The 12,164-nt window shown below is 41.1% G+C and overlaps 1 protein-coding gene across 1 annotated transcript in view; it reads left to right on the forward strand.

The window, feature by feature from the left end:
- The window catches only part of Ak9 (adenylate kinase 9), a 143,659-nt gene that overhangs the window by 46,120 nt on the left and 85,375 nt on the right, over positions 1-12,164 (forward strand). Inside the window, exons 13-16 of the mRNA XM_020176900.2 lie at positions 220-318; positions 405-500; positions 6,670-6,753; positions 8,286-8,434. Coding sequence (XP_020032489.2) covers positions 220-318; positions 405-500; positions 6,670-6,753; positions 8,286-8,434 — 428 coding nt within the window. The remainder of the gene's footprint in view (positions 1-219; positions 319-404; positions 501-6,669; positions 6,754-8,285; positions 8,435-12,164) is intronic.

Consider the following 12,164-nt stretch of genomic DNA (forward strand, 5'->3'; position numbering starts at 1 on the left):
GGTGTGCACCACCATGCAGGGCTTTTTGGTTGAGATGAGGTTCTTGCTAACTTTTTTCACTGGCTGGCCTTCAGTCTCAATCTCCCCCTTCTGAATAGCCAGAATGATGGGCATGACCCACTCTGCCACCTGCTGGTCAAAGCAATGCCTGTCAATCACTTCACTTGCCTCCTCATCCCCAACTACCTTTTCCTAACACAGTCAATTATTATCTTCCAGCTGAGACAGCATTAAGAGAATTTCAAAAACAATATGGACAAAAAGAGGTTGAAGAACCTCCCGAGGATAAAGAGTTGCAATCTTCAATTGATGAAGAAGGTAAAAAAAGAAATACAGTACTGGTGTTATTGACCAGATCTCAGCTAATAGGTGAGCTCGTAGTGTATGCTTTTCTTTTGTTGCAGAACGTGGTCAAGAATCCTCAAAAGGCAGTTTATTAGAGGACACTGAAGAAGCCACATCCAAGACAGAGGCTGCCCTCGATCAAGCTCACAAAGATGGTAACAAATGAACCACTGATGGCGCACATCTTATTTCCATTTATTTTATACTTGACCATGTTATTGAAGGTTAAAAATTACCACAAAAGAGTTGAAAACTTCAGAAGAAAAGAATAACTTTGCTCTTACAGATTTCAACCAAATAGCTATAGGACAGACATAGATTTACTATGATGAACAAGAAAACATAGAGAATGAGGAGTCAAATACATATAGAGGACAGGAGTGGCTCAAGTGGTAGAGCACCTGCCTAGCAAATGCAAAGCCCTAGTTCAAACCCCAGTACTTCCAAACACAAAAACAAAAACACAAGTAGAGCCCAAGGAAAAATTTTTAATATCTTCAGATATTATCTGATCATTATCATATAATTATGAAATCTTTCTTAAAAGCTCCCTACTTCCTTTAATGTATTGGAATCAGATCATCGTAAAACTATAAATTTTGTTGTAAAAGTTTATCATTTATCCATTGTGGTATTTATGCTTATAAAATTTTTCTGTTCATATTTTAACACGTCTGAGAGCAAATAGCTCTACATTATGTAGCATATATGTGTAGAAATTATATAGACTATATACAGACACAATTCTTTAAAATCTGATATCATTACATGATAGCTATAATGTAAACTACTTTGGCCTTTTTGACTTACAGTGTACCATTTAATTATTTTACTTTATTAGGAAATATTTTACCTTTATTTTAAATTGCCACACAATTTTGGTATGAGTAGGTAATAGTTTTAACCAATTCTTAATATTAGAAATTTCGCTTACCTTTTTTGTTACTATAAATAATGTTTCAATGGATTTTTAATGTAAGCTTTTGCCTATCTGCTGATGTAAGTATAATTATTAGAATAATGAATATGAAGCAACAGAGTCAAATTACTTTGCATAAAAGTTTTCCAAATTATGTTCTCCTTGGTAATTCACAAAATGTGTCATTGTTACCTCAGTATTTTTTCATAAGGGTCATTTTAATTTTTACTTCTGAAGTTTATTGTTATTTCTTCTTTTCTTAGGTGACATTTTAACTTTTGCCCATTTTTCTAAATTATGCTATTGATTACATTATTGCAGAAGTATTGTCCGATGAGAAACCAAGCAACACTCGGAGAAGTAGGAGAACTCGGTCTTTATTTGACACTGGCGGTTCCAGATAGCTCACACTCAAAATTCTGGGCTCCAAGCAGTGAAATCACAGGATTCACTGTGATTTCACTCTCTTTGTCCATGTATGGGCTGTCAAAGGTACAGGGAGGGTCTGAGTGTTAGGCACTATGTTTATCTGGGGGTGAGGAATGCTAATGTGCAAATGCCTTTCCAGTTAGCTGGCAAGGACTGGTAAACAAGGGTCCCACATACAAAGATGGTTCCTGGGCTGTCAACTGTACATCTAATGGCAGTGGCTGTACAGTTTTGGATTTGGGCACATTGGCTAGCAGCCAGTTCCCCCATACTACACTGGACAGTATCCTCTTGAATTGTAGATACAATTAGGGGCCTTTGAGATAGCTGTGTATTGCTTACTTTGGGATTTGTGCTGGTAGAGTTGGGAGTAGCATCATGCACGCTCTGGCTAAGGGGGCTCACCAGGGCCGCTACATAATGGAGAGGACCTGAGGACAGGCAGAGCCAACAATCACCCACCAATGGTGCGTACATAAAATTAAGGAGGCAGTGAGTTGCATTTAACAACCTGTACAGTTGGGGTTCCAAGTTAATGTTCCCTGTCCTGGAAGAAGCCTTAATGGGTCATGGTGATGGCAGATCAATGTCTTTTATAGGCTCATAGCCATCTAGTTAATTGTCTTTGGATGGCCTCTCTGTATCTGCAGCTTTTCCCTCTGTAGACTGACATGGGGACAGGTTGGGGAGGGTGCCCAGATATAATGAGGTTTATTTCCTCCCCCTGTCATTTCATCGTTCCATGCCTTTAAGGGATCCCCGTCTTTCTTCCAGCAAACCATCTGCCTTATAGTGCCTTTGTTCTTGCAGGACCCTATCAGGCCTGTCAGTTTTCCTTTGTAGTAAATTTTCCTTCCTCTGGTACATTCAGAAATTGATATGCTGCATGCAGGTGACAGGTATTAATAATAGGTGAAGGCATGTTACAGTTTTCCCTGGAAGGAGAGCGGTTTTAGGCAAGCTGAGCAGTTAACCCAGCCTCTAGATGGGACAACCTTAAAACGTAATAGAGTCAGAAGGCAAAAGCATATCAGATGCCTCATGCCTAAGACTGCAGTCTGGGCTACAGATAGCATCGAACAGCAGTAAGGTTCCTACTATGAGGAGATAACAGGAGGCCAGCAATACAATTTGGCCTATGTTCCAATCCTGGGGAGCAGTGACGACCTAGTCCTAGTAAGAACAGGGTTGCAACAATGCTAATAAGCAGAGTGGGGTAAGGGTAGAAGAAAGGGGAATACATTTATGCCCTGGTGGGTGAATCCTCAGGCTTTCACTGTGTGTTGACCAACCAGCTTCCAGGAGGTGGCTGAAGCAGGGCTGGACCTTTCTCAGGCAATAGTGTGCTGTTGTGACGTCCTCTGGAACCTCAATTTGAGGGGGTTAGTTGGATCACGGACAGCCTGCCATTCGTTAGGGTCTGCAGGGGCTGCTGCCTTCTTTATCCCAGAGTGATGAACCCAGGGAGTGATACCTGTAACTTTAACAACCGTGGGAGTTGCTAATATTACTAGATGGGGACCTGTCCAACTGGGTTGAAATGGTTCTTTTTTCCAATCTTTTACCCGTATCATATCCCTGGGTTGGTGGGGATGGGCCCAGTTACCCATGGGGATTGTGATCCTTTCTAAGACTTTCCAAGAGATGTGGTGTAGGGTTTTTCCTAGGGCTTGGAGATGTTGGGACATGATTTCCAATTTGCCTGAGGTCCCCTCTAAGCCTGTTTACTATGGGAAGGGGTCTGCCATAGAGACTCTGAAAGAGTGAGTAGCCAGAGGGTCTAGTGGCACAGCATGCTCTGAGCAAGGCCAATGGTAGCATGTCTATCCAGGGGGATCGTGTTTCTTGGCAGAGTTTGGCTAAACTGGTCTTGATGGTCTGATTCATGTGCTCTACTTTCCCTGAACTCTGAGGCTTGTATGCTGTGTGGAGCTTCCATTTTATTTTCAAAATTTTATCCTGGCCCTGAACTATTTCCGCCATGAAGGCTGGTCCGTCGTCTGACCCAATAGGAAGGTGGCAGCATGCTGGGAATGTATGGCAGGGGCACAAGTGGCTCATCTTCTGGATCCCTTGCAAAACAGGCTTGGTCAGCTTCTGGTCTTTAGGCTTCATTACCTGAGCCACAAAAACTCTGCTTTGTCCCTTTTTGTTGGCACAGAATCAGACCCAAGGGAGCATGTCCGAGCCACCTGAAGCCAGGAGTTGATATAAGGGAACTGATCTGGGAGTCTGGGGGTTCCTATTATGACCTGATAAATGCCCCTGACAGTGGGCAATTCTAGGGTACCTTCAGGAGGCCAGTTGACCCCAAAAGTGGGCCACTCTAATTCACACAGTGTGCGCAGCTTTCCAGGAGACATTTTGATCCTATAATCTCCTGAGAATCCCTACTTAAAATGTTTAAGCATACAGGAGGATTCAAGATGGTGAGTAGGGTACAGAAACAGACAGCCTAACCTCTGTGACTCTAACATCTCCCTGAGAAGTTGGAGCCACACCTGGGCAACTCTGACTGCTTCTAGCCAAAATAATAACTGCCATCACACTAAGTGCAGGAAAAAATTCAAAGACTGACCCACAAATCAATGGTGGGGTCAGCCTTGTGACTCTGGATTGGGTTGCCCTGACACTGCCCTAAACTGTATGAGAATTACCACAGAACTGCAGGACAGACCCACTCGGTCTTCATAGCTTTTCAGCTATGGAGCCACAAACTCAAGCCTGAAACAAGGACAATCAGGCCACTCATTTACACACACATTCACACCAGAAGTTATTACAGTTTTTCCTTCCCCCTTTTGGGGAAGTCCCTGGCCTGTGGAATTCCTCTCGGAGATTCCCAGTTGATCAGACTCCCCTTCCACCCTGACTGAGGGCTGACTTTTCCCCTGGGGCTTACCAAGTCTGGATGAAATTGCCAGGTGAGTTGGTCCACTTCTTTTTGGAGTCCAGTCGAGGCAAGAGTACTCAGAGGGTTGGAACTCCAGAGTGAAGGCGGACCTGGAATACCATCAGGTGGTGTGCCACCTCATTTGGTCCCGAGTCCCTCCCTACTCTGGTACAGCCCAGCTGCCAGCCAGTGGCTCAAGGGACCAAAATGGTTGGAATGTCCCTGGGGCCTCCAGAAATGTTGCAGAAATATTGTCTGATAAGAAACCAAGCAACACTCAGAGAAGCAGAGAACTCAGACTTTATTTGATGCTGGCAGTCCCAGATAAGGTCACACTCAAAATTCAAGCAGTGAAATTACAGGATTCTTAGAGGGCAGTGCAGGAAATCAGTTACAGAGAAAGTGCTGGTTGCTAATAGGTGGGCTCACATTGGTGGTTAGGGATGGAGGCTGTTTAGGTGGGAGTAGTGGGGAACCTGTGTCAGGAAGTCTGTTAACAGAAGGAGACAGAGAAAGGCAGGAATGGGTGGTTATCTCTGTGTGGGGCCTTTTACCTTGGCCTTGGACCCATTTTACGGCTTAACTAGCAACTTCTTGTGTCCTTATAACCTGCTTTAGGGTGATCTTCCTGTTCAACATGATCTCTGTATAAAGTTTCTATATTAGCCTCTTATTTTTCATATTTTTTTCTATTGAGTAGTTTGTCTTCTACATTATCAAGAGGAATTTTTCATAGTTTTTGTGATCAAATTGATTTTTTTCTTTACTTTTAAACTAACAGTCTTCCTCTTAGTCGGAAATTTAACACGTGTGCATATATGTTTGTGTATGTTTGTGTGCGTGTGTTCTTATATTCTGGGATGGTTTTTTTGAGGGGAGAGGGTCCAACCTTTTTGTATTAAGTTTTAAGTGGTTTTAAGTGCATGTATAATTTGAGGGGGAGGATACTGGGATTTGAACTCATGACTTCAAGCTTGCTACGTAAGAGCTCTACTGCTTGAGCCTTTGTATTCTGGTTATTTTGGAGTTAGGGTCTTGCTTTTTTCCCAGGCCAGCCTGGACTGCGATCCTCCTATTTTGTGTTTCTCTCTGAAGCTGAGATGGCAGGTATACAACACTACATCAGCTTTTTCCTTTGAGACGGGATCTTGCAAATTTTTTTGCCTGGGCTGGCCTGGAACTGTGATCCCAACCTCAGCCTCCTGCATAGCTTGGGATGATAGGTGTACCCAGCCATTGGTTGAGGTGAGGGTCTCAACTTTTTGCTTGGGCTGGCCTCGAATTGCAATCATTCTGATTTCACCTTCCTGAGAAGCTAGGATTATAGGTGTGAACCACTGCCCCAAACTATAATTTGTTTTGATATAAAATGTAGAGTTGATTTAGGGTGGGGGGGTTCCTCCTAATGATTCATACACATGTGCTTTTCTTGCTATTTATTTCAAACCTAGAAGGAATTGACTGGGCACTGCCAGAAACTCTTGTGTGACACCCTCCTCTCCAAACATGCACATGCACATATGTTCTTCACAGAAAGCAGCCCTGTACATTTCAAATGTTTGGCATCGAATAGCAACTGAGAGCCCTTACAGCTATGGAGTTCCCAACACCAGTCAACAAACAGTGGCCCTCTCCAGACTGTCTGCTTCTTCTGTTGGGGAGGCAGTCCAAGTTAGAGGCAGGCATCAGCACCTCTACCCTCTGTGGATGGGATGCCAGTTTTGCCAGTCTACCTTAGTTTAAAACGTTAAATTCCTTCCTTGTCTCATGGCTCAGAGAAGCACCACCTCTGGGAGTTCAGGACTGTTGCCAACCTCAGAAAGGGGACCCTTCTTTTTTTTTTCAATTTAGATCTACTGGCATTGTATTCAGCTGAAAATACTTCTAGTTTTGCTACAGGTTAAGTTGTTATCTTTGTTTCCCCTGCTGACTGTTTACCTATTTGAATGTCATAATTCTTATGTTAACTAAAACTTGAGACCATAACCTGGGTCCCTGGGCCTGTACCACCATCTTCTTTTGGAATCTAATTCCATGTTTCTTTAATACTGTTCTTTAGCTGCTAACAATATTTTATTCACAGAGGAAAAACAAATCAGTGAAGCATCCACACTTAAAAGGAGTTCTCAAGATTTGAGTCTAGATGTAATGTTGGATTCAGACAAAGGTAAATTAATATTTGGGTTATTGGTTCTCTAGTATGTACTCCTAAGAAACACAAGAATTTAGAAGAAGTGTGTGGTTCTTTTTTTAAAAGCACTGTTATTGCCCGACTTACTCTATCTCTAAGCGTACTGAATTAGGATCAGCTGACACTCAGGAAGAATAGCACATGACACAGTTTTGGTGAGAAGAGTTTTGGGAAGAAAGGCATTCTCTCTCTCTGTTCTGCCATTCTTGGCTTGTAGCTGCCATACTAATTCATAGGATGGCTGTTCCCATGTCAGTGTACCTAGCAGGAAGACGGTAAAAAGCAAGGGAGAAAATCTGATAGTCTTCTCAGCTAAGTTAACACGCTTAAATAGATGACAGGAATGTAATTTTTCAGCTGGGCACATTGCTGGCCTTGGCCAAAATCAGAGTCCTGTTACAAAGGAAGAGAAAATCAGGTGTCCAGTGAACTTCCAACTTGTACATTTAGCACTTGCAAGGCTATTTTTGCCTTACTGTGCTTCCTTCTCCCATGGCTATAGGAAGATCATGGGTTCTTGACTTTTGAGCTCTGGTTCTCTGGAAAAAGTGTCTCTTTCCATCCCAGAGGACACTTTAAGCCAAGTAGGGCAGCAGGCAGCTGCTCTTTGAAGGTTCTTTGGGGTTTTCCTTAGCTGAGATCAACTGGGTTCTTGACAGAGCCCCTGAAAGTTGAAGTCCTGGGGCAGTGTAGTCAGAAGCAGAACCAGAAATGCAGAAGCAGAGGGGCCAGGTAAACTGCAGGAGTGGATGAACATTTAAATCACCCCGCCTGAGTCTGAGAGCCAAGTCAGTCCACCCAACCCAGCCATGCAAGGAGACACTTCCACCACAAATAAGAGCAAACATCAAGGGCAACACTTGACAAGCAACTTGCCTACCTTGGATCCTCTTACTGTCTCCTCTTGTCTCATGTTTGTAACAGGAGGTATTCATCTTTTCTTCTGGCTCAGTCACTCCCTTGAGGCCTGCATCTAGTTTGACTCATGGAATCTCTGGTCCTGTGTCTCCTCCCTGGCTTCCTTGGCTTTAGCTCTGGCCTGACATGACTTCTCACCTCATGTACAATGTCATTACATGTGCCACTGGCTTGAAGTCACTGCTCTGCTAGTGTGTGATTCTGTGACTCCTGACTGAACATTTCTTCTCCCTAGTTTTGTTTCTCCCTTCCCTCAGCATATGCTGTACTAATACAAGATAATACTTTCCTTAGGTCAGGTAGTAACAATCTCGTTTTGCTGGGCACTAGTGACTCATGCCTATAATCCTCACTACTCGGAAGTGGTCACTGCCTGAGGCCAGCTTGGGCACATAGTTCTCAAGAGCTCCTCTCCAAAATAACCGGGGTAAAAATGGACTGGAAGTGTGGCTCAAGCAGTAGAGCACCTGCTTTGCAAGCATGAAACCCTGAGTTTAAACCCCAGTCCCACAAAAAAAAAGTCACATTTTATTGCAAATAGCATTATCCACTACAAGTATTAATGCATTCATTAACTCATTCTACTTTAGTCCCACTAGAAGATGCAATAGAAGAAGTATCTGTAAATCATCCAGAGGTTGTTTCCATACTGGAGGAGACCCTAAAACGCTCAAAGGATGTGAACTTTGAACAACCTTATGAAAAATATGCTGAAATCCTAGATGAAGTCCTCAAAGAGGTAAGAACAACAACAACAAAAAAAACACAGCCTATTAGTTTTTATCATCTACTTAAAAATTAAGAAAATGTTAATGTATATACATAACTATTTACTGTACTGAAATGTGTAACCTTTAAATTCACAAACATTTACTAGTCAACATTAACATTTTGTGTGAAGTACCCCAGTGGATAATTGCTGGTGCTTTTTGGTAAATTTTCAGTTAACAAAATTCTGTGATACAGTTTCATGGCTTTGAAATTAATTCATTAGCTGTGATTATCTTTGATTCAGTCCAGTTACTTAAAAGATTGTCCATCTGAAACCAGTACCAAAGTTAGATTATTTTATCTATGAGCTACTTAGTCATAGTCTGAGACAAATTTTGCCCCATGGCTAACAATTTTCAGTCACCTCGAACAAGCATTCATAGGGGAGATGTGTGAACATATGAGTAAGTTTTCAATCCAAGGAGGGAAAAAGCCTCAAGTAGTATATTGTATCCATGTCAAATCAGAATGCTTGTCTTTCATTTGTAAAGGGCAAGATATGCACAGGGTCTGTTTTTTACAGAGATCTTAGATAAGTATTCAAAGCAAAAGTCCAAGACAAAATGAAGCCATTTTGGACTCTCCATGGATCTATCTACTTCCTTGTGATTTAGCATACAATGATTCTGTGAGAGTACAGAAACCTCTGTAGCACATTGGATGGCTTCCTTGATTCCCCCTGTACGAGTCCCCTGATGCTTCCATACAGACCCTTTACAGTCTTATGCATCTCTTTTGGTTGTTCTGGCATTAGCATTTTCCTTCACAAGCATGGTGAGCACTGCACCTGCTGTTTGCCCTGAGCTGTGTTAGACACTAGGGATCTGAGGATAAATTAAACACAGCCTTTTTTTATTTCCAAATGTATTTCAAGATTGACTTTTATATTTCTGTGCAGAATGTCATTGGAATTTTGATAGGGATTATGCTGAACATATAGATTGCTTTTGGTAGCATGGCCATTTTCACAATGTTGATTCTACCAATCCACGAGCACTGAAGGTCTTTCCATCTTCTGATGTCTTCTTCAGTTTCTCTCTTCAGTGATTTATAGTCCTCATTAAAAAGGTCTTTGGTTTCTTTCATTAAATTTATTCCAAGGTGTACTTTATTGTTTTTGAGGCTATTATAAATGAGATTGTTTCCCTGATTCCCTTCTCCAGCTGTTCATTGTTGGTATATAGGAAGGCTACTGATTTCTGTATGTTAATTTTGTATCCTGCTACTTTGCTGAAAGAATTTTTGATTTCTAATAGTTTTTTGGTAGGGTTTTTAAGGTAGCTTAGGTATAGGATCATGTCATCTGCAAAAAGGGATAGTTTGACTCCTTTCTTCCCTATTTGAATCCCTTTTATTTTCTTGTTCTTGTCTTATTGCTCTGGGTAGGCATTCCAAAACTGTATTGAGTAGGAGTGGAGAAAATGGAACCCCTGTCTTATTCCTGACTTTAAGGGGAACAGTTTCAGTTAGTATCCATTCACTTAGTCTCCATTTAGTATGATGTTGGCTGTAGGCTTGTCATATATAGCCATAAATAATTATGTTGAGAAACATACCTTCTATTCCTAGTTTCTTCAGAGTTTTTATCATGAAAGGGTGTTGGATTCTGTCAAAGGCTTTTTCTGCATCTATTGAGAAGATCATTTGGTTTTTGTCCTTTCTTCTGTTTGTATGCTGTATTATGTTTATGGATTTACATATGTTGAACCACCCTTGCATCCCTGGAATGAAACTGACTTGGTTATGGTGTATAATCTTTTTGATGTGTTGTTGAATTCTGTTTGCCAATATTTTCTTAAGAATCTTTGCATCTATATTCATTAAAGATATTGGTCTATAATTTTTTTTCTGGTTATGTCTTTATTGGGTTTTGGAATGAGTGTAATGCTGGCTTCATTGAATGAGTTTTGTAGTGTTCCTTCCCTTTCTATTCCCTGAAAAAGTTTGAGGAGTATTGGTGTTAGTTATTCTTTAAAGGTTTGTTAAAATTCAGCCATGAATCCATCAGGTCCTGGGCTCTTTTTTTTAGGGATGCTTTTTATTACTGCTTCAATTTCATTGCTTATAATAGAACTATTAAGGTGTTTAATATCTTCTTGGTTCAATTTTGGTTGGCTATATGCATCTAGGAATTTATCCACCTCATCTAAATTTCACAAAAGACCTCAAATAGTCAAAGCAATTCTGAGCAAAAAAGTCCAGTGCTGGAGGCATCACAATACCTGACTTTAAATTGTATACAGAGCCACAACAAAAATACAGCATGGTATTGGCACAAAAACAGACAGGAAGACCAATGGATCAGAATAGAAGACCCAGACTTATATAAACCCATGCATCTACAGCCAACTGATATTTGACAAAACAGCCCAAAACATATGATGAAGAAAAGACAGCCTCTTCAATATATGCTGCTAGGAAAACTGGATGCCCACACATAGAGGATTGAAACCAGATCCCTGTACCAAAATCAACTCAAAGTAGATCAAAGACCTTAATATAAGTCCTGAAACTTTGAAACAACTCCAGGAAGCAGTAGGAAATACACTGGATCAGATAGGTATAGGGAACAGCTTCATATACAGAACTCAAAAGGCTCAGCATCTAAGAGAAAGAATGGACAAATGGGACTGCATCAAACTAAAGAGCTTATTCACAGCAAAGAAAGTAGTCACTAGACTTAAGAGACAGCCCACAGAATAGGAGAAAATCTTTGCCAGCTGCTCATCCAATATGGGACTAACATCCAGAATAAGCAAGGAACTCAAAAAACTCAGCCCCCAAAGAATCAACACCCCAATGAAGAAATGGGCATATGAATTAAACAAGGAATTCTCAAAGAAAGAGGTACAAGTGGCCAGTAAATACATGAAGAAGTGTTCAACTTCCCTGATGATAAAAAGAGATGCAAATCAAAGCACTTAGATTTCATCTCACCCTAGTTAGAGTGGTCATAATCAAAGGTAACAACAACAAATTCTGGTAAGGATGAAGTGAAGCAGGAATTCTTATACTCTGCTGGTGGGAATGCAAATTAGTACAACCACTATGGAAAGCAGTATGGAAATTCCTCAAAAAGCTAAAGATAGAACTGCCATATGATCCAGTGATCCTGCTCCTGGGCATCTACCCAAAGGAACATAAGGAAGGATACAGTAGACACATCTGTACATCGATGTTCATCACAGCATGATTCACAATAACCAAGCTTTGGAAACAACCCAGGTGCCCTATGGCTGATGAATGGATCAAGAAAATATGGTTTTATATACACAATGGAGTATTACTTAGCCATAAGGAGTAATGACATGTGGCTTGAAGGTAAATGGATGCAATTGGAGGACATCATGTTAAATGAAGTAAGCCAGGCTTAGGAACACAAAGGCCACATGTTTTCTCTCATACGTGGAAGACAGATCCAAAGATAAACATATACACAAAAATAAGCATGATCATATACAAACTCAAATGTAGAACATGTTTGTGATAGTGGAACTACTCTATGTAACTCAGAGAAAGAGAGAAAGGAAAAGAATGCTAGAGATGATAGAACATCAGTAATATCATATAACATAAAATGTAAGGTAGAGGATACAAGGATGTGTATTGAAAGCTGTTGAAAAATGGAGGGTGGGAGGTAAAGGGGTAAGGGAGAGCAATGGAAGGGGTTGAACAGATCAAAGTAAAGTACACCCACA

The sequence above is a fragment of the Castor canadensis genome, chromosome 1 (genome assembly GCF_047511655.1).
Source record: "Castor canadensis chromosome 1, mCasCan1.hap1v2, whole genome shotgun sequence".
Classification (NCBI taxonomy): Eukaryota; Metazoa; Chordata; class Mammalia; order Rodentia; family Castoridae; genus Castor; species Castor canadensis.